General features: G+C 34.9%; 2 protein-coding genes across 2 annotated transcripts; one reads left to right on the top strand and one right to left on the bottom strand.

The window, feature by feature from the left end:
• The first annotated feature begins 370 nt into the window (after positions 1–370).
• Positions 371–8169, top strand: LOC121312714 (charged multivesicular body protein 4c-like). Its single transcript, XM_041244415.1, has 5 exons — positions 371–693; positions 4659–4836; positions 6084–6198; positions 6649–6760; positions 7258–8169. The coding sequence occupies exons 1-5, from the start codon at positions 507–509 to the stop codon at positions 7323–7325; spliced, it is 660 nt and encodes a 219-aa protein (XP_041100349.1). The 5' UTR covers positions 371–506; the 3' UTR covers positions 7326–8169.
• A 3069-nt stretch (positions 8170–11238) lies between these two features.
• Positions 11239–23479, bottom strand: LOC121312713 (sorting nexin-16-like). The gene is made up of 8 exons (XM_041244414.1): positions 23332–23479; positions 22063–22538; positions 19783–19869; positions 17183–17331; positions 15738–15807; positions 14685–14821; positions 12626–12742; positions 11239–12120 (listed from the first exon to the last, which is right to left on the bottom strand). The coding sequence occupies exons 2-8, from the start codon at positions 22426–22428 to the stop codon at positions 12021–12023; spliced, it is 1026 nt and encodes a 341-aa protein (XP_041100348.1). The 5' UTR covers positions 22429–22538; positions 23332–23479; the 3' UTR covers positions 11239–12020.
• Between the last annotated feature and the right edge of the window lie 870 nt (positions 23480–24349).

The raw sequence follows: 24349 nt of genomic DNA, 5'->3' as shown, positions 1-24349 counted from the left end.
ATGCAAGACCCCCCCCCCCCCGAAATATATTTCGAATTGAATATATTTTATAATATGGGATTGATGATATCTCGAGTGTATGAAAATATATCCATTGCCAGCCTTACTACTATACTGTATATATTTTGTTGGACGTGTTCTCTGAAAAAACGAAAACAAAACATTGCTGTTTTGGGATCATTTTAGAGAGACGTCAATCAGAAATGAAGTCATCTGCAATTACAAAATTAAGTTAAATAATGGGTATCCAAATCACATCCTAGCGGTGCACTGCAACCCACTAAGAATCGGTTAGAGCAACGTTGTGTAATTATGTGATGACGCGTTTTGTACTGTGACTGTACCTGGTCAAGCATGTAGACACTCCCTTCATTCCTGACGTTTTGATTATGAGGAAGTGACATGTTTCGTCGTCGATTGTTTGGTACAGCATCGAAAGTTTAGTTTCTTGTCTTTCATTTTTTCTATTTACATTTCGATCACATAGTTTTGAAAAACATTACATAATGAGTAAAATTTCCAAGTTTTTCAAAGTAGGGTCGACTTCGAAAAACCAAGGTCCGACCCCACAAGAGGCGATTCACAAACTCAGGGAGACTGAGGAAATGCTAACTAAAAAACAGGAGTACCTGGAAAATAGAATACAACAAGAGCTAGTCACTGCTAAAAAGCACGGTACCAAGAATAAAAGAGGTAAGGACAATACATCGAATAATACAAGCTGTGAAATATAGCGGTGGGTGGGATGTGAAAAAATCGAAACGTTTGTTTTACTACCTTTATGGAACAGACGTAGCAAGAAAACAACAAACAGGTGCCTGTTGGACTCTGTGACGCACAAGCTAGATTACTAAATTATCATTCAGACCTTGCATTAATACTCTTTTGAAGTTCTTCTAATAAACCTTACTGGGCATACGTAGTGCAAGAGATTTGCGGTATAAATGTAGCTCGTCGCCAGGTTTTGTAACTTATATCCCATGTGGAGGTGGCCAACTGTTTACAACATTATTGTTTATCTTGAGAACCGAGAGAGTGCCGTTGACTGTAAAGAATCTGTCTTAATAATAAAGTGAGGGCTTCACCTGGTGATTTATTGCTTAAGTTCATACTATATACAGTAGTCGGTCCTTAACTGGATAAATTCTATAGCATCGGGTATTGCAGTATGTCTTTACCCATTCATTCATTATTACCCTGGCTTTAGACTTCTATTTTGAAAGGGACTGACCTGCAAAGAAAGCATGGGGACTTGTTGTAATCTGAATTGAACTTTTGTTAATGAAATGTATTGCAATGTGTTGTGAATTTTGAAAATGTTAGGAAATTCCAGATATTGGCAACTCCAACCTTATTTCAGCAAGGCAGTGTGAAGGATGTTTATTTCAGACTACTGTATACCCATCATTAACAGGAGGGCACATGAAAACTGTAGACAGTCAACAACATAAGCATGTTTTCTGTTTCTTTCTATAGATTAAATACATTTAAAGGTTATTGACCTACAGTATTGCACCATATGCAAGGTCAAATATCAAAACAGGTTTTGACTGATAGCCATTAAACATTGAAACTAGACTACTACTGTGTGTGTGTGTGTGTGTGTATATATATATATATATATATATATATATATATATATATACCGATGCACAATGAAAACGCAACGGTCTAAGTTTTACATCAATAGCTCATTAGGCACATACATAATGTTATTTACATTTTAAATAGTGAGCAGATCGGTTTGTTAATTGTTTGAGTAGTATTGTTACTTGGGATAACAAAATACTGAGCTCAAGACATGTGATTTCATAGAAACGGCAGATGCTCAGTATTTGGTATTTGAGTTGAGTTAAAATTGCCAAAATGAGTTGATTAAGAATCTTCATAAATAGCCATTTGAAAAGACATGATTTTAATTAACCCAAGAACAGCAAAAGATATGACCATGCCCCGCTTGAGTAATGAAGATCGCCTGGTTGCTATCGGCATGATTGAAGGCGGCCTCTGTGAGAGAAGTTGCCCGTAGAGTGAGATGTTCTGCTTCAGTAATCAGCAGACTAGTCCAGAGAAACCAGGAAACCAGCTATGTGAGAGACAGGCCATGTCCTGGAAGGCAGAGGGTCACCACACTGGCCCAGGACCGTTATGTGACTGGCGTTGTTCAAGTCAACTGGTGTGGCGGTGGAAGTGTGATGATGTGAGGAGGAATCTCCATTTAGACAAGAACAGCTTTGGTGCAGATTGAGGGCAACCTAAATGCTCAGCGATACATTGATGAAGTCCTTGAGACAACAGTTTTTCCATTCCTGCAAGCCAATCCGGAAGTGTCGATTTTCCAGCAGGACAATGCAAGACCACACAGTGCTAGGATTACAATTGCACAACTTCAAGAAAACAATATCGAGGTCTTGCGATGGCCAGCTTTTTTTCCTGACCTGAGTCTAATAGAGTATCTGTGGGACCAAATCACCAGTGCCACCCACAGGAGACAACCGCGACCAGCAAACCTTAGCCAGCTGACTGCAGCTGCAGAGGAAGAGTGGCAGAACATCCCACAGCAATCTAGAGGCTGATCAGGTCTATGCATCAACGCTGCCAGGATTGTATTAATGCTCAGAGAGGTCATATCCAGCTGATAGCAACTTTGTAATCTTTTCCTTTTGACTGTATGTCATGTTTCATACTGAAAACTTATCACTAATCTTTGATCTGTATTTTTTTGTTCACAGTTTCACAGTTTCTTTGCTGGATATCAATATTTAAAATATTTGATTAAATCCATTAGACCATTAGAGTGTTGCATTTATTTTGTGCATCAGTATATTTGAAAGCATGATAGTTTGAGCCTACACCTATGTGAAAATCAAAAGGCAATTGTTTTGCACATCTGATATTAATGGTATTGTGTGTATTAACTCCAGATTATAGTAAATACTATGATGTGGGTATTATATTGTACAGTGCTTGCTGAAATTATTCAAGGGTGTTGCTTAAACCTAAACCAAGAAAACAAGCTATGTGTGGTGTGTTAAACAAGCACTTTATACCATGTGTGCATTAGTGTACACCTTGGTAGCACAGTCTTTATCCATGTAAAGTGGTTTGTCACCACAGTACTCTACTACAAAGTAAGCAAACGCTGTTGGAATTATTTCATAGTCATATTAAACCATACAGGTATAATTCTGTTAACGTGGTTCTGTTTTTTTTTTTTTTTTACTCACGTTATGACATTTTGTTCTAATTTTAGCAACAAGTACAATTTATACAAGTACCTAAGCTTGGAGCAGCGGATTTTACAAACATTAAAATAGACTAGTGCTACAATTTTGTTTTCCGGTTGTGTTGCAATTGTATATTTTCTTTTTTAAGATCTTTTTTGGGCTTGTTCGTGTCGGCTCACATAAAACACAAGCTGCATTAAATTGCTTGACTCCATGAACTAAAGTTCAGTGCCAAGTCTAAACATCCAGTAATCAGGTTTAGATCATGCATAGTTGCTGTATTTGTAAAATTTGTGGATAATTGTTCAAGAAACAAACAAAATATTTACATTTTAATCAATGTATTGCTTCTTGGTATTTGTCTGTACAGTAGCATATGAAATCAATTTTTTGGTAGCAAAGTAAATTGCACAAATGCACAATACACTGCAGTTCTTTGTTAAAATAATTTTTGCATAAACCTTCATTATTTTTTAAAGAGGTGGTGTAAAGTAAGTTATTGAAAAATAGTTGAAATTGCAATTCCTGCCTTAATGGCTTAGACATTTCTGATGCTATACAAAATCACTGATGGTTCATACAGGTATATTTGACATATTACAGAATGCACAGTAATTTGGTTTGACAGTAAACAACAGTATTAATTATTAGTGTAGATCACGGTTTGAAAATGATGATTTGGAATGTTCTTGTACATGATAATGCAATGACTTAAAGTTTATTCATTGATTGGAAAGTATTATTTAGGTAATTAACCAACTGCATTAGCATTGACAGAATTGATCAGTGTTATGTTTTAAAGAAGGAAACGTCTCAAGTTCCTGAGTACATTCTGAAATTAGTATTACATTCAGTACGGAGATTCGACTCCTGTTTCTTTCTCTGTAACACAAAGCCGTCTGCTCCATTTTGATCTGCAGTCACATGGCACATGTACGCTTTGATGGGTAATGTGAGTTATAAACATCCCTCAGTCTAGTTTGAAAGCAGATCTTCAGCCCAGTCGGGAGTGGACCATTTTCATGTTTGTACAATAAATAAAATGCCTTTGTTTAAGATTTTTGATACTTACATTTCATCAAAAATTAATGATAGACAAAACAGAGACTGGTGTAGATGTTTAATGCATAATTCTGATATCGATGTTTGCTGTCCGCTGGCATTTCATTATGATAGTGTGCTTATGTCAAAATTAGTGTGGTTAGCAAGAGGTAAACTACTGCACCTTCATTTACTGTTTTAATAAGTATCTGAAAATGTATTTGTACTGTAATGAATTGATTAACAGTGCGTTTGCATTAAACAGCACCCAATATTGATGTGTTGAATAGTTGTACATCAAAAACAACAAAAGTTGTTAAATACATCAGATATTTAGAATGAATACTGTTTTTTAATATGTTGACTAAAGTTTTCCTTTATTTTTAAAAGCTGCTTTACAGGCACTAAAACGAAAAAAGAGATTCGAGCAGCAGCTGTCTCAGATTGATGGAACAATTTCTACCATCGAATTCCAGAGAGAAGCGTTGGAGAATGCAAACACAAATACAGAAGTGTTGAAGAATATGGGATATGCAGCTAAAGCCATTAAAGGAGCTCATGAGAACATGTAAGTAGAAAAATAGGTGAAGTAAACTGGAACATTTGACTGCCAGTTAAAGTGCAACTTTCACAAATAAATCTCTAACCATTATATCTTAAGCCGGATCCACACCTGAGTGATCAGTTGCTCAACCCAACTGCTGCCGAAATCACGCAACTCACTTGCGAGGAATTGCTGTGTCCACATCTGAGCAATTACTTGTGCAACAAGGTTCCCGCGTCTACAAGTTTCATTTTTTTTTTTATGATAACTGAGGTGACATGTTGTTGAAGCTGACACCCTGGGATCCTTCAAGAAGCTGTGAAGTTTATTTTATTTAATTTTTTTAACAACCAAACGAGCAAGATGTTGAGAATGGCCTCCTCCCGTGTCTACACGTTTAGAATTGTATTTATTTTTTGACAAATGAGGTGACACTTTTTTTTTTTTTGGTCAGGTCGTAATGTGTCCAGTAATTAACCAGGAAGAGTTAACTGTTATTATTTTTTTTCAACTGTTATTTTAAATGTCATATTCCCTAAAGAAAAAACAAAGCCACATTTTTTTTTTTTTTTTTTTTTTTAATTTTTAAAATTAGCACGTCTTTATTACAGGATATACAAGCCGTGCAGTCAGCATTATAAGAACCAATCAGAGTTCGCGAATTGCCACGTGATCGCCTGTGTGTACAGAAGTCGCTCAGGAGGTTTCATGGTAAGTAGAGCTCTGCTCTACTTCAAGCAACTGGTTGCAGGGACGTCTACATATAAGCGACTCGGTTGCATGCAACTGATCGCTCAGGTGTGGACCCAGCTTTAACTAACCAGAAAGCAGAAAGCCAAATTCATTTGTTCAGGCCAGTGGTATTTTTGTCCTGCAATTGTGATGAAACATGGTTTGGAACATTGTTTACAAGTTATTTGGAGATCAGAATCTGGGATTATAGGTGTGAACTGTCTGTCACGCTTGCATGTTTACATGTGCATACAGGGGGTGCAGCTCACAGTGATGTTTAGTTTCTAATGATACTATTCGGTATGTTACTCACATACTTGTTTAATTATGTAGGGTCTACTGTAAGTACCATATTGATCTGGCTTTTTTTGGACAGAACTACAGTATGGTACATGTATATTTCCACAACACAAACCACAGAATGAAATTTGTTGCATTGCGGTTACAATGTTTCCTGGTGTTTTGACACTATTTCAGGAATGGTATAAATTTATTTATTTATTTTTTAAAGAAAATAATCTGTATTTTATGCATTTCAGGGACTTGGATAAAATTGATTCGCTTATGCAGGACATTACTGAGCAGCAAGATGTTGCACAAGAAATCTCAGACGCCATCTCCCGACCAGTTGGATTTGGGGAGCAATATGATGAGGTAATGTATGAGCAAGACTACTGTTTGAGCGTTTGTTTTATAGGTAATAAAAGTGGAGGTTGAAGTGACAAATTTAGAATGTGTAACGAAAACAAGAAAGGGCAAAAAGCAAAGGAGGGAAGAGAGTGAGCTGACTGAGCAATGCCAGAAGGGCTGCCAGGTTGCGTAGATGGAGCTTCTCCTTACATGTTCAGTTGAACATCAGTGATTATACAAAATCTTGTGCAATTTAACATGTGTGCGTGCTGATTAACACCAGTAAATGTATAGGAGCAGGTTTAATGCACTCCAAATTAAACCCGTTTATTGAGTACTTTTCACTAATAGAGAAACCTTTCCCTTTAGTAAAGTAATATGGTTAGAAGGGCCAGCACCATTGGTCCATGATAATGTATCTTTCCAGTCTTAATTTCCATTAGAGTTTGAATAATGTGCTGTTTGCATCTACAGGATGAGCTGCTGGCTGAGCTGGAGGAGTTGGAACAGGAGGAACTTGACCAGAACATGGTTAGCATGGGAGGACTGCCCAGTGTTCCATCAGCATCTCTGCCATCTAGGCCAGGTAAGAGGAGCAGATTGATAATAGCAATGTGGAAAAGGAACAGGGTACCTACTCCTGGCATTAATTAATAGTTAAATGTTTGAGTATACACTATTATGATCTCCCCAACCCACAGGCGGTGAATGTCGTAGGTGACAGTGAACTATAGAGCTGTTTGTTCATCATACTCACACTACATATAGTCTAATGAAAATTCATGATAAGCACAATTACAAAACCTGGCTGTTTGGTTGTGTTCTCCTTCTCAACCAGATTTATTTTTATTTGTAATGTGCCCATGGTTACATTGTTTTTTTTTACTGTCAGTTTCTTCAAAACAAAAAGCAATGTGATTCCACAGTCCCCCAGTGATCTGTGATGCACAAGAATTTCCGAGGTTGGCCTGGTTAAGGGAAAACAAGCATTGAAACACACTTTGAAAATTAAGAACCATAACAAATTGTACTGTACACCCATTAATGTCATGATGTTATAATGTTCCTGTTTCTTTTTTCTAGTTTCCAAGAAGAAGGTGGATGTTAATGACGACCTTGACATGGAACAGCTGGCAGCCTGGGCAACATAATTTGTTTAAAAAAATATTTACATGTTTACTTACAAAAGACTACGTTTTAGATTTCAGTATACTGAACATGTTCTAGTATTGTGGGTTTTTTACTTTGTATTGAGGTGCTTGTGGGGATTTTGTTTTTTTACAGTTTTTCTGGAGTGAAAAAACTGTATATATATATATATATATATATATATATATATATATATATATATATATATATATATATATATATATATATATATCTTTAAACACTAAGTGCTTTTTTTCTAAGCTTGTAATCAAGACAAAAACCCAGCATTCATTGACACCAGAGGGCCTGGTGACTTAGTAACTATAATATTACAACCAGATATTGTTAAAAGGGTGTAATTGTTCTTTACTGTTGGATTAGCCAACGATAAACCTACTCTGCACTGCATTTTAATTATTGAAGGTCTTATATCACTTTCAAGGTTGTGTTGCACATGAATTATAGGACATGCTTCTGAAGATGTACAGCATGACGCCAGCATGTCTCCTAAGATTGGGAGATAGTTTGTATTTAATTAATTCGCCATTGAAGTGACTGTTGTGGGGTTGTATGAAAAACATCTTGCTCAGATCTCATTCTTACTCCAAGATCACAAAATTACGCTAAATAATGTGCTGAACAATGTATTTCTTATTACAGGTGATTTCCTCTTTAAATGCAATGTAATAATATATCAAATGCATTGTGATTATTAACTCTTGTTGCACCACTTTGTACTGCTTTTAAAAAAAAAACTTGTAAGGACAATCATCAGAAGAAGGCATTGTACCTGTAAATGTTTCTGCATGAATTTCTTGACAATATATGGCCATCATTTGCTTTGAAGAGGGGCTTCATCACTGAAACATCAGACCAAAATGACTTTTTACTTGACTTTTTGTTTTGGTGGTAGTTAATGGTCATTACGTGGGAAATTAAACCAGAGCCTTTACTGTGTCCTTTTCAGTCCGGTATGCAAAAATAAAGCCAAAATCACTGGATTAAAATACCTTATTTGTGACCCCAGGGCCTGGAATGGTTGTGGGTTACAAGAGACAAATACACAAAATGGCAAGTGTCATATTAAATATATAGATGCACAAATATGAATACTGTTGCTGCTGATAATTTACACATTATAAAATACACATTTATTTATAGTTACATCTCTTCACCACAAGGTGGCACTGTTGAATTTGAGATACCAGTTCATTTAACATAGCATGTATCCAGTAAAGAGCATGGCAATGTCAACACAATATTCTATTAAACACAGTGCATGTTGTGGTTGTGGTAAAGAATCCAGATTTCCTCTGTAAAGTTACATTATGTGATACTTGCTGATAAAAAAAATGTGTACATTATTTTTCAAAATATAATCAAGTCTTTAAAACAATGGCCTAGAGAACATAAAAAAAAAAAAAAAAAAAAAAAAATGCAATACAATTTGACTGACCTTATTGTTTAGGGATCAGTTGGTCAGTTGGTTTAAATTTCCCTAAAAGTAGTTAGAGAGGCAGACATATACAGCACATTTATGAAATGTCAAAGTACTCCCCAACAATTGAATGTCAAAATCAATCCAAGCCCAAATATCTACGGACATTATCAAGGGAAGGAATAAGTGGTTTGTTCCGTCAAATTAACATGGTGCAAAACCAGATAAGTGAAATTATACAGATTGTAAAAAATGTAATGGTGTAAGACTTCATTATATACTGCAATTAGTCAGCATTAATGATATAAGAAACAATGCTAAATTATTTCAAACATTGCTCACTAGTCTTGTGCAACTATTTGATATTAAATTATAACTATTTGAAATGATCATTTTACCAAAAAAGAAGTAGGGTCTTCAATGTTGACCTTAGATTAGAATTGCTATTTAAAGACCCACCTTTCACTGATGCTCTATAAATAAGGCATCTGGTTTTACCTTTACTTTTCTACTCTCCTTTAAGAATCCAGTTGACACCTGTTAGCCATTTGTGTATCTCAACCACAATTGAGAAACTTGTTAATAGTAAAATTGATTTAAATGACTTAATTGGCCTTTAAAATGTCCAAGCTTACATTTCTGATTTACAAGCAGAACGTACAAACGAGATCTGAACATGTTAATAAGCATCTAATTTTTATTAAAGCTATAATGACAAAGTATTTTATGCTGGACATACTATATTATAATAGTTCTGTGATTGTATTTACATTAATAAAGAGGAGTTGCTTCTCCTTAGAAATTAAAAAGTAAGACTTAAGATTTCAAAGCCCATTTCGTTAAATTATATACATTTTACTATTAACACATTTCTCAGTTGTGACCGCTCAGTTTAAATATCCATTTGTTTTCAAAAACTAATAAAAGCCATTATATTGCTCAGAATGCAGGCAGAGACAGCATTGCAGCAGGGGCAGGGGGTGTGTGGCCCCTTTGTGTGTGCCTTTATTTTACAACATCTATCCAAATACATATCAAAAAATATTCCTTCAAATATTCAGATATTTGTCCCAGCTCTAGCTGCGACTGAGATTCACGAAAGGCTTAACAGGTAATTTAATTTTTAAAAGGAGAGTAGAAAAGTCAGTGGGGAAAAAACAAACCAGAAGCCCTATCTATAAATCAAGTTCCTGTCCTGTCAATAAAATGGGAGAGGCTGTGCCTTGCTTACCCAAAATCAGTAATGTGGGGCACAATAAGAGACTACAACTGCATAATCATGTAATTTATTAAAAATGAATTTACGCAAAATAAACAATTTTAAGCACATTGATACAATTACATTGATACTATATATAGCCAGTATATCAATGCTATACAAATATCTGGGAAGTAATCACCCAAATACTCCATCATGCAAAACAAAACAAATTTGCAGATCAACAACTCAGATCAGAATAAAAGATAAAAATATTTTACATAAGGAATATTTCTCATTTTACCAAAGGCACAATGCAGACTTCTTTGGGATACAGATCTGCCTTTAGGAAATAATCGTCAGTTATCTCTGGGCCACCACTTGACAATAAATCTTTCTTCCAGAGGAAGAATAAAGACAAAGCATAAAACATCTCTTAAGATCATTTCCTATACTATCAAATGCCAAGGAATTCCACTGTACACACCAGCATGAGTAACTTACTAATAAAAAATGAATACATGTCATAGTAGCAACTAATAAAAGTAGTAGCAGAATTAAGACACACATTTTTATTCCATAGTAAAAGAAAGCAAAGCACTTGTAGCATTTACATATTAAAAGTGTGAAGAATAAGGTATAAGCTGAGCTGGCAAACTGATTGTGCATGAAACAATGAGACACATAAAAGGCACAAAGTTACTTTTCAAAGGAAAAAAAAAAACAGCTTGGTCAAGAAACTTAACACAAAGGATTCCTTTAATGTATATATAAAGTACACCATGCAACCCCATAAGCCTTTGAGTACCCCCCCCCCACCCCCCTTAAAAACAAAGCAGCATTTTTTTTAAGTTGTTAGATAATCTAGCATTGTACTAAAACAAGCATTCCTCTGTACTTGTGAGTTTGGCCAGGTTTTACGCTGTCACTCTGAATATGGCTTTTACTGAAATAACAGTAGTATTCTTCCCAGAGCTGTAACCTGCATACTAACAAAAGTGTTCACCTAAACAAAGACAGTGAAATTGAGAAATAATCAAAAGCTGTGTTTTTTTTAAAGTGGATTGTTCACTATATACATATCATTTAAAAAATATGTAGACTGATGAAACACAATATTGGGTAATACACTCCAATATACATATATATATACACACACACACACACATACATATATATATATATATATATATATATATATATATATATATATATATATATATACAATATTATATATATATATATATATATATAAATATATATATCCTGCAGGACGTGCATTTTTACAATCCTATGTATGGAATCATACCATTAATAATCTTTAGGTTTAGATTTCTATTTCACTCAGAGAATAAGATCACCCTATATGGTGATATATGGTGATATATATAAAACATTCAGAATCTTTTATTAATAAATGTAATCTATGAATAGCTATGATCATAATAAATATCCATGGCAATGTAAAAATGCCTATGCCTATTTCCCATGCCTATTTGCACATTATCACTTTTCAAATGACAACAAACTTAGAGCCCTGAATGTAGCACAAGTATTTGTTTAAATCTATGTGATCCGGAAGAATAGTCATGCCTATTCTCCCCAGGTTAATTTTGAGGTTAAAACAAAACGGTGATTGATTGCATAGTGCAAGACGTGCAGCTGCAGGACAGTGAGTAACTGACAGATCAGACCATCAGTACACCAGGTCCAAAAGAATAAAACAATGACAAAGAGCTTCTGTCTGAAAATAGTGAACACCTATGGCAATATACATTACAAATGTTACACAGGTATGTACACCAAAAGCTGCACAAAATCAATGCAATACAACATATTTTATAGATTTTTAGTACTGAGGCTGCCACAGTAAACTGGTTATTTAGCCCAATAATAGAGGTACACACACACTTGTTTACCTTTGTTGGCTTTGGTAATCAAATCAGTAAACTTAGTGAACTTGTTTGCTGACAATTTTTTTCTGCATAATCTGGCAATAAGTCTTGAGCAGCACTGTAAGTAAAAACTAAATATTCAAAACGCAGCTTTAGAAAAACCTAATCAATGTTCTTCAAAAGGTTCTGCAGCTTGAGCAACTTCAATCACAGGAGGAGAGTTTCCTGATGCAGGTCCACACCAGCAGGCTGCATGTATTCCAGGACTGGAAATAAAATAAGAATTTTAAACACAAACACACTGATCTGTAGCACTGCTAAAGAGCTGAAAGGAACATCCGACCTCATGTGTAGCATTGCTGTAAACAACTATTACAAAACAGGCTGATCATAAAAGCAGAAAAAAAAAAGTAGAAGAAAAAAACACCTTAACTCATGCGACTGAACATTATCAGCTCTGCATTTTAAAAAAAAAAATTAAATTCACAATTAAGATTATTTAAAAATGAACAACCCATTCTAAGACAAAAGATCATCATCTGTTCTGCAGGTCTAGAAATTATGACTTCAGATCAATCTTTTCATTTCTTTATTTCATAATTTTACAGCACTGGGAATCCACCTGTTTTAGGGGTTATGCAGTAGTTTATGAAATGCAGGGTGATTTCTCAGTGATGTGAAACACTAATAAAATCTAGTTTTGGTATATCCCAGCAAGGCATGGTACTGCAAGTGACAAAGTTGACTGCCTTTATGAATATGTGACATTACCTATTTTCCACTCCCATTTCTTGGTCTGCTTCCACTGCAGAGGACTCCACTTCGCCACTGCACTCACTTCCCTGCTCCAATGGTCTGCAGCTGTTTTCTTGGCTAAATGAAACATCCCTACAAAACCATGGATCATGCCACAGGTTGGTTATACTATATAACAGAATAATAATAATAATAATAATAACAATAATAATAATAATAATAATAATAAACACAAGCTTCTGTATTAAGATCAGAGACGTTCAAAATTAGAATCTTATCTGATGAGATAGGTGAGCATTATCAGATGGGAGTGTCATTATTATCTTACATAATAGATTAGATCTTCTGATATCTGCATTGTTCTTCCATAACACGAGAACAAACTGATTCAGCCATGTGCTTTTGTACAGACTCAAATAAGAGGACTTCTATAAAGAAGTCATCTTGGTATCTAATGGTGCACATTTTTTATTTTTATAGAAAAATAATTTCCAAAAAAGTGCAATTAACTGCTACCAGTTTATTAAGACTGCAGTAGTATATCCATTTTCATTACACTTATAAAAAAATACTGCAAGTGCGATGTCTCAGGGATTCACACTGTTCATATGGAATATACTGTAAAAAAGTCGATTTTCTAGGCATTTTTGCGGGGCCCTTAAAAGAGGGTTGTGACTAATACACCAGTGTGATGTATGCACCTGCGTGTGTAATATTAAACTACTGTACCAGAGCCACAGCGGGATTACTACAGCCACGGTTATGGCTCACACAAACTTAACAGTCAACAACCCAACTTATTTTTTCCGGATCTTCAGCATTCAGGTCATGTTGCTAGGTAGAAACATAAAACCAGTTCTAATTAAAAATTTGAATTTGTTACTCTCAATTCTCTTAGTCATTCTAAATATAAAACGCAAGCTTTCAGACTCTTGACTGACATCCTCTCGACCCGGACGCATGCGTACGTGGAGAAACAAAAAAGTGGTTAAAGTTATCAATCTTTGGAATATGAAAACTTCACAGCTATACTGCTTCACTGTTGACACAATAGCTGGCAGTCTCTCTGAATGTCCTTATTCCCACCTTCCCGAGCCACTGATATGTCAACATTCAGACTGAACTCGCCCCTGGGAACAGTAGCACACAGCTACTCGTTAGGAAGCAGAGTAAACTTATCTTCCATTCATTGTAACTGCATCTGTAGACCAATGCAGGTGACAGAGACTGGATAAAGCAGTACAATCAGACAAAACACGAAAATGCTACTCAACAGGTTTGAAATTGCACAGATGTAGAAAACATTTTGTTTGAATGGAGTACTCTGAATGACTATAATACATACTGTAACTTGTTCTACATGTCACTGCAACACAGTGGTACACTTGTAAAGTACGCATATGGTTCTGGCTCTGATTAACAAATAAATTGAATGTATTTGTACAGCTGGAAATTTAATTAAATTGTACTGCACTGTATACAACACTAAAATGTTTTGTTTACTGGTTAGATGTTGCCCTGTTTAGTTTATTGTTTTTTAGCTTTGTTTATTGATCCAAGCAGCAATGTTTAATACTTTTCTTTTAAATTTGAATTAATACAATGAATTTGTAAAAGCCAATGCAACTGGAACTATTGTCCAAGTATGGTATATATTCTTGAACTTGTTTTGGTACTTGATAAGCTAAAATAAAATAGGTTAATACAGATGTGATGTGGGATGTATAACTTGATTTTATGCTCCGTTAATTACTACTTTTTAAATATTAGAAATTTTGACTAAAAACAAAACATTATTTATGGAATAAAATGTTGCAAACAAGGGTTATTTCTAAACTAAACCGGTGTATCTTTCTTTATTTATCGGTGTTCAGCATGTAGGGGAAAAAAAAAAATTGTAAAAAAAGTATTTTATACACAAAAAAGTTTTCCTAAAATTGAAGTCTCAAAAAGAGGGCGTGACTTTTACACCAGTGCGACCTATACAACGATTTTTCCGGTAGCTGATGCCACTTTACAATGAGTCTTACTACCCCAGTGAAATAAAAAAAATGAAAATGTAAATTGAATTTACTTGATCCCCTTTTCCAAAAAATCTATACGTTGTTGTTTTTCTTTCATTTTTGTCTTCAAATGTTCTATTTCTCTCTGCTTTTCATTTAGCTCTTTTTGCAGTCTGTAGTTGGTTTCTTCAAGAGTTTCACAGAAAGCCTTAAAAACAAAAAGATAAGTTAGTCAACTCCTAAATATACTGCCACCTTTCCAGATCTTTTTCATTGAAAGAACTGTACAAGTCTACCTAATTAACACAAAACCCCCTGATAAAGACACAGAAGTCTGTCACAAAATCACTACACAATTTTGCACCAGTAACCTTTAAACTGAAACGAATCAAGGCAAGTTCCTATTTTCAGACAAGTTTCTGTAAAGCAGGATATTAGAAGAGGAACAAGCTTACACCTGAAATGGTGAGATTAAAATATGCCTTTTTAAATATAACGCATGGCTGAATATGATCTTTGGTGAACAAATCATGTCTTGTACAGAGAGTAATATTTATTTACAATATATGATTTAGTTCTGTTGTCATATGTAACCCATTCATCATTTTGTTTCTTCCTATTGGATACCATTATCATTTTTTTCAGTAGTACCTCTTGATCACCAAACAAGCAAGAATTCAGCTGTCATTATAAATTTTTATTATTATTATTGCCATGATAATTCCCAATTAATTAAAAAGATTAGTGCTATTCAAGATTGCAGTAGATATGCTTTAGTATCAAGATAGCAGCTTCCTTCCTCTTACGCTTATTTTTGACATGCAAAATATATACCAATTTACACATGGACGGTGCAACAATTTAATTTTTAGTCAAGGTATTATGTTAAATGTATAAAGGACTGTAGAAAAACTGGGGCAAGAAAACTGAGTAAGTTGCTAACTGCTTATCAACAGAAATCAATGTGTCTACATTCTGATTTGTTCGCCGTTTTTGGAATATTAGATATATTATATATAGTATAATATATATATATAAAATAATATATAATATTTTGACCACTAAATATATTGTGTTTATAAACTTTTTGTGATTGCCATACAACAAAACTGGTTTGGACTTACCCGACTCTCTTCCAAGCTATCAAATGGACCCGGGGGGTCATCTAGGCACAAAAACTCACGCACATGGAGGCTGAAATATAAATAAATAAACAAATAAAGTGCCTTTTAGTGACAGAACCTGTAAAGGATGAGTTGTAGACTTATCATAAAATATAGGATTGATTGAAAACCAATACAGATTGTTTCCCTATTAGGTTTAAGATTTGGAATTTGTATTCTGTAATTTAATATTAAAATCAATGTTCTTCTAATGTTAACGCTATATGGACATTTGTTCTATGTTCATGATTAACCACTGTTTGCATGCTTGTGACTTTTCAATATATTTCATAGAGCTCATCATCATCTGCATTCTTGAATCTTTGTGTCAGGTACCGGCAGAAGTAAAACATTTAAAAAAACAGAAGAATTTTTTTAAAATGGTATCAGAATCGGTATCCAATTATTGATAAGGAATATCGATAATCGGAAATGGCCCAAAAAGAAAAAAAAAAAAATCAGTGGGTGCATCCTTAAATCATATCAGATATTTCACAGGTTTTCCATACACAATTAAAAGCTGTGCAAATACATGTTAAAGTAATTTAGGAAAAGTGACGAAGGGCTTCTCATGACAGTTTTCTGATTGGTTACAAACACTCCCAACATGTTAAAGTTTAAACATGTTTAATCATGAAGTTTAGGCGTTCAGTAAATGAAACAGAAATTGCTCCCTGCAACTTCTGGTTTGTTATTGAAGATTATCAAGTTGAGATTACCCCCTGTCCAAGTATATATTTATGCTTAGCAAACCATATGCAGACACTCATTATATACTGTAACTTTTTCCTCAACATATCTTTGGTATGTCACTGCCACCTGTTTCGTGATAAATAAATCAAGATTACTCATAAGCAGAGCTGTTAATGATACTAACCACAGAGGAAATGGAAGAAATGTGTCAGTCACATAAGCTGACCACAGGCCATACGTAGTGGCAAGACAATTAAAAAGATAGGCCCAAGCTCTAGTCAAACCCCCAAAAAATACAATAAATAAATACCTGAATGAAAAGTAAACTGCAGAGTCGTTGGAATTCTCAAACTATTGTTGTAGGTTGCCTAGTTTGATTTCCTGGTTTTGAAGTTGCTAAAGTTACCTATTCAAAGAGCTCCATTACTATATTAACCAACAGTTTTTTTTTCAATTAATCTTCCCTTCAGTCTGTGTTTAAAGCTTTGACACACCGACAGATTTATAAAGGTCTGCATACCAAAATGTAATTTGCAGCATTTTTTGTAAGATAAAAAAAAAAAAAAAAAAAAAATAGAACACATTACCAAAATGACCACACATACCATATGCAAGTTTAAAAGTTGCTTGCAGAATTTCTTTTTGGTGTTTTGTGGAAAGGCTTTGATAAATTTGGCCCTGTATGCTTGCTCTATTTCTGTTAGATTACGTACCAGTTAGCAATGTCTTTGTGAGCTACCAGATTCTGTAGGAATGCCTGCAGTCCCAGTTGTCTGTCTTCCAGGAAGTCAGAGTTGTAATTGTCCTTGAACCAGCGCTTTGGAGGAAGAGCGAGACGGAAACCTGGAAACATCTCCTTCAACTGAAAAACAATGATTAAGGGCCCAGTAAATCATCAATTAATACCTGTCTTGTTTAACCTCACTATGGTTATGCTTTATCTTTAAGATTGTATTAACTAACAATTAAGATATCTTCAAAGACTGCTCTTACATTATTTGTTTTTGATTCAAAGTGGTGTATATGTTAGGAACCTAACCCGAAATACACCGCCATCTAGGTTGGGTGGACCCCATTGGGTTGGGATTAATTAATTTTTAGACCCCCCAAAATCTTTTCATGCTCGGGGTGGAGTTGAGAGTGACCCCCATCGTGATGCAGTACAGTCACTTAACCCGAACTGAAGATCATCTGAAAACACGAGCAGCGAGCACAGCGTATCGTTGCTCTTCTAATTAAAGCTAGAGGGTCACATTAGCTGCGCAGTACACAACACAACATAATAAAATAACACATCAAATAGCAACCTAAATATTCTACATTTGTTTATGCTCCAGAAAAAACAAACTAAACTAAACAAAGATAAGTTGAAGCTAAACTGAAGCAAAGGAAAGCTGGCTAAAGATCATTAAATAGTTAACAAGTTGGAATTATTTAACAGTACATTTTGTTGATTATTACTAAAAAAAAAAAAAAAAAAAAAAAAAAAAAAATAGCACTAAAAACCAAACACATTTATCATATCATGGGTAGCTTTTACAGTAGTAAATGTGAGACCTACAAAGTGATGCCAGTACATATTTAAGATTTACTTGAATTATTTTGATGGCTCTATGTACTTTAATAGGAGCATTACAGCAGGAGGTATGAATGTTTATGTAGGTTTCAACTTAAATGACTAATTGCATTTGGGTATTTTAGATTTGTATGTTAAGACTGCTGAACAATACCTATCTCCTATTAAGATTTAGGCGTGTCTTTCAATTATTATGCATGAAGGACTCATTCTGTAATCAAACATGTACATTTCTGCTTTGTTACACAAATTAATTGCCAGCTTGGGTCACATAAATAAAGCACACAGCTCCTTTCAATAATATGATTGTGAAACATGGTAAAACCACAGTGGGTAGCCTTAATGAATAAAATAAATTACATTAAAAAAATAAATAAATAAAACAAATGTCAATGGAACGATACCCTTTCCCATGGGAAAGACAGCACAGTGGAAGTTTGTGTCAATACATAATAAAGTTTAACAAATACAGTTTTACAAGACTTATTGGAATATTGCCAGCTCATTTGCAATTCTAGTGAATATTTAATCTGCATAATTACTATCTTCAGATACATCACATCTTGTTAGGTAGACTGGAAGGAACTGTGCAAAACAAAGAACAGTTTATTCTGCTTAACGTCATTACTGAAGCAAAGACAAACTCAATGAATTGACTCACAATTTATTCAGAACCCTGTTCTGCTGATAAGTTTAAGTAGCAGATGTTATTCATTATCTTTTGGATATCAAAGGAAAATGAATAACATCTAAAACCATATTTAAAGTTGCACTCAACCCTTAAATTCAACAGTGCTTGCTTTGCAGTAAGTATGGTTCTAAAATTAAATGAGCATCACAACATTTGGGATAAAATACACCCCCCACTCAATATATCGTGGGTGTCGGGGTCCAATATAAATCCACTATATAGCGAGGGCAGCGATATAGCAAGAGACCCATAGAAAAACAAACAGGCTAATAACAAATACTGTACAACCACTTCTTTGTTTTATCAGGGGCGACAGGGTCCAATATAAATCCTCTACGCAACCCGCTTTTTCTCATTTTCATATACAAAGCAGCACATTGTTTTAATTCGTACTGCAGAGGGTAATTGCTTCTCATCAACTTAAGTCTCCAATTAACTTCACAAATCTTCCTCTCCTTTCTCAAATGCAAAAAGCGCCGCACTGAAAAAACCCATTCCCAACATAGGATGCTTCTTGCTAGGAAGCGGACGTCACTGCCCTGTGACCTTTGCTAGTGCATTGCAGCCACACGTGAACACCTCATTGGCTAAAATAACAAACGCTTCAGCAAGAAGACATTTAATTTGCTTTGTGTTGCTGTGCAATGAGTGTGTATATAACAGTATGACATTAATACTTTGTTTTTAATTGTTTTGTATATTTTTGTTTGTGATGTGCAGTACGAAATAAAACAAACAACAATTCTAAGTGAAACTGCCTACAGATATTGTAGCTAAGTCATGCACAGTTAGACTGTAAAAATGGGGAGCCAACACCAGTACCGCGATATATCTGAATCCGCAGTATAGTGAGGGCTGATATAACGAAGGGTGGGTGTATATATTTAATCTAATAAAACAAACCCTATCTAACATAAAGTCCACCACAAGTACTGTAGCTTAATTATTTAGAGTGCAATTCTTCATATATGTGTTGCCGTGTAATGTAACAGCTGCACGGAGAGAGCCCAAGACTGCTTATACAGCAAGAGGTCTCAAATACAAACCTTATCATTCAGACGTGAGAAATCTGTGTATCTTCGAAAGACCACCCAACTCTCCTCTGGACTTTTCCTTACCAGGACCTTGTAAACCTAACGAAATATAAGAAAAATACATGTTTTACAATTCATCCATGTAGCTTTTAAGATCTTATCCAAAAGACTAAATGCCAGTGCACTTTCACTAGGACTTGGTTTTCCTTGGAGATAACCTAGCCAAGCATTAACCAGGTCCAGCCTTGCTTAGCTTTTCATATCACACAAGACTAGGTGATATGGCTTTTCATTTGCACTCTGATCTTGAATTGCACTGTCCTCATTTACAGTACTTTCTACAAGAGTTTAAATTAACACTCACAGATAGTACTTTAAAATAGGGTTATAAATGTTTTCTGATACAAACCTTAGATGTACCGTGGGCGTTTTGTGCTTTGACCTTGACATAGCAAATGGAATTGAGTGTTTTGTACTGGAATTGTTTTCTATTTTACAATATGTACGTATATGATAGTCAAGATAATTGCCTTTTTTTGGATGATTTAGAAATGTTTAGTTTGTTTATTGTATCTGCTGTGTTAAATGTGTCATGAAGTTTATATAGTGGAGAATGCACCCATGGAAATGTATGCTTGTTGCCACAGGGCAAGATAAGGGGATTTTTCTAGAGGGCAACTCCTTACTGATACAACATCAGATCAAAACTCTCTACAAATATTCAATTCCTCTGTTGCCTAAAAATATTTTCTGACAGCACATGGACAGTAACACTGAATTGTCACACAACTTCAGTGTCATTGTATTTAGAATGTCTGTCAGTCAATGCAGTGACGTTAGAATACATCATTTAATTAAATGCTGAGTATAAACACTCACAGATTTTCCTACTATGCACATAAATAACCAATGGATTTCTTATCCACCAACTTCAAATGCAAGATAAGTCTGCAACTGAGAAGTCTGATACTGTAGCAACAACAAAAAATGATCTATTGCAATTAGATTTGTCTACGAGCAGTTTATTGAGCACATTAGACAACTATATTAAAGCTTCTTACAATCGTTTTAAATCACACAGCACATTCCTCAAAGGTACTTTAGCGGCTTATGAATGGGTAAGATGACACTCCTGAAGAATGGATTTCAAATCTGCTTTAGAAATTAAAATAGCACAGTCATAAACCATATCTTACTATGATGCATGTTTTAACTAATACACAGTATACTGGGAGACATTACAGGTTTATGAATTTTCTAGCATAGATTAGCTACTCTCTGGTTTATAACTCTAGCGCTTGACCATGCTGCAGTCATTACAGTGACAATACTGTATGCAGTAGCAATTGCTAAAACAGATGTTTTTATTTGCAATATTTGGACTAATCAGTAATGGGGGAAAAACATGTTACATTCTTGGAGAGATTTTTACAGCAAAGGAAGTGATAATGATAACAACAAAAAGAGCTTTAATTGGCAAATAAAAAGAGCAATAGATTCCATCGTGATCTGCGTGTGTGCTGGTAAAATAGTATGAAAATAGTCAGTGTTTTTTCCACAGATGTGTGATCTTTACTTCCTTGGTTACTGCTTATTGGTTATCTCCTAAAATGAAAGCTGTTCAGTCATGGAACTCACATCAAACCCCAATCCAGGTAAAAGGGGATTTAGAAAAGATAAATATTGGAGCAACAGAAACTACAACCACTTAGATTGATTGCAAACTTCAGAAAAAAGAAAGGGAAAAAAAATGATACCAGTAACTACTTGCCCTTTTGACCAGCATTCAAATGTTTTTTTTTTTTTCATTTCAATGCCATTGCACTTCAGATCTTTTTGAAGCCAATTGAATCACTGGTTTAATGGAATGGTTATCTTTCTAAAGTTGACACAGGTGGTGATTGATGCTATATGAACCAGACTTGCAATGTTTTTTTCAACTTACTGTATCCACCCAAGTGTTTTCCAATTACTCTCACACCTGTTCCCTGTAACTCTGAGCTTAAGTCAGTATTATCAAACTGCTCATTGTAGCTGCTTGCAACAGGCTTATTATGTTTGCTGCATCCTGTGATATATTTTTCAACATAATTGTTTTTATTCACACATCCTAGAATAAAAAATTAGACAGTGAATGACACTGAACACATTTCACAAATTATCCACATCAACCCGGTGATGTTGATTTGCTGTTCTGGCAATTGTCATTTAAATCAGACTTAACCAACAGCTGTATAAACCAGCTTGCCTCTCTTACAATCTGAAAGTGTGTAGGAGGGGGAGGGCACTTACTGTGAACTTGGCTCTTTCCTCCATCACCTCATAGCCCAGCACAGTTGGCGTAGAGGGTCTATCCTCCCAGCCGGTTGATTCTGAGGTTTGTCCAATGGGAGAGTTTGAGTATTCAATTGAAGAGTCTGCGCCATTAAGTTTAGTCCTGATGACTGGACTTTTACATTGTGGTGGAGTAGAACTAGGCCGGTCAGAAATGCTACTCTTTTTATTGCTGCCTGTAATGCAGTCTTCGGCCTGGCCCTTGGATGAACTGGAACTGGTGGATATGCTACCAAATGAGGAACTTCTTTGGCTTCTGCTTCTTGCTATACCTGGTGAGGCACTATCCATGGGAACTGGAACAGGGACAAATGGGGTAGCCATCTCCTTGAGAAAACACTTTGCATGTACAGTACTTCTGAACCAGTCATAAAGGGAAGAAATAATGCAAAGTAGCTAGCAGCGGAGACTTGTTCCATATGAGTCTGAGAATGCTAAAAGGAAGAAAGAAATATGGATTAAAAATGTCAAGAACCATATATTATAAAAGTTTCAAACCTGGTTGCATAGACTGTATATGTGTCTATATATCTATCTATTTATCTACCTACATCCACACACACACACACATTATATATATATTTTTTAATGTAATGTACTAAATAAAAGTCGCCAACATGTCTAACACAACTTCAAAAAATGTATTAGTTTGATTCAATTACATGCCAGTGCTGACAATAAAACGTGCCGTACAAATAAATTAGGTTCTGTTAAAGAATACAGATATGACCTTGATCGGAGTATCTATAATAATATAATGAGGCACAGATACATTATGATGAAAACAGATATCAAGTTCATTTTTCTTTCTTTTTCTTTTTCACGTGAACAGATGTATATTTTACAATCAATACATTTGTCAAGGGGTACACATGTTTCTGTTGTTGAAAATCAAACACAACATGTCTTCTTTTGTGGCGATTACAGTAGAATTATGTTTAACACTAACACACACACTGTATTACTATAGTACAGTATATAATGATGTCGTACACCAGTCTGTACTTCCTGAAGTGTTTTATATTTTGTTTTAGACAGAACTTACATTACGCCCGCTAAATATTGTCAGAACTTATTTCACAAAACCAAGTTAACTAATTTCAAAACAACTCGAGCATGTTGTTTGCTTCCTGTTCCACACTACATAAACAAGATCATGTGCTTTATTTAATCCTGCTTGAAAACCCTCATGTGCACCATACAGTGACAACACTGTTTCATACTCACGGCTATAATGTTCTTTATTTTCTATTTTGCTCTTTCCCTTTCACTGGAACATCTCACAGTTTTTACGTGGAACTTATTTGGCTCTTTCTCATCTTTTACCGCATCCTGAAACACCTAGACAGCACACGCTAAAGACGTTCTTAATGCAGTAGCAACACGTCAGCACGTTCATGTCGTAACCCGTAGACTGAGAAGCCAATCGAAAACTAAACCCCCGGAGGCTGTTTGCTGGACGTGCTTTGGAGTTGTTATGTCTGGTAGTATTTGTGAATTACCTATTTATTCTCGATTATGCCTTATTATTGAGTTCAAATGTTAGTCCACATTGATTTTCTGACCTCGACCTTCCAGATTTATAATCCAATTACATTGTGTGTGTGTGTGTGTGTATATATATATATATATAAATTCTAACTTTTAGCATGTTCTTGTTCTGGTGAAAACATGAAAAGTAACTAGCATTTCTACTGCTCGTACGGGTTCAAGTGACATAAGGCTGGTTAACGAGTTGTTGTGTTAAAAAAAAAAAAAAATCCATCACCCAGTTCAATAAAATAAACAAAGACGAGCGTTTTCCAACTACCCACACGTTCTTGTCACCACTAGCAACTGCAGGAAGTTTCAGTTACTATTAAGGAAAAGGTTGGATGGGGGCACAATTTTCAGGTATCGTCAAAAAGACAGTCTGGGAGTAACAAAAATCAAAATAAAAATAAATATAAAAAGGTAATTTATTACGTTGTAAAAACGCAAACGACATTTGCTTTTATTTGAAAGTAGGTGTTTAGGTGATGGCTATATTGCTACCACTCACTCTTCGTTCACTGTGGAACACCACTATATGTCACATCTGACTGTACCGACACCAGACACCAACCACCAATTCAATATATAACTGTATATATATATATATATATAGTAATATATAATATATAATATAATATATAATATATATATTACCAATATTTCTGTTCTAGACATCTCGAATTCATTTAAACATATCTGCAAATAATTTACA

Source organism: Polyodon spathula, chromosome 3 (assembly GCF_017654505.1).
Source record: "Polyodon spathula isolate WHYD16114869_AA chromosome 3, ASM1765450v1, whole genome shotgun sequence".
NCBI classification, from domain to species: domain Eukaryota; kingdom Metazoa; phylum Chordata; class Actinopteri; order Acipenseriformes; family Polyodontidae; genus Polyodon; species Polyodon spathula.
The sequence above is the reverse complement of the archived record's forward strand: the minus strand, read 5'-3'. Positions and strand labels throughout refer to the sequence as shown.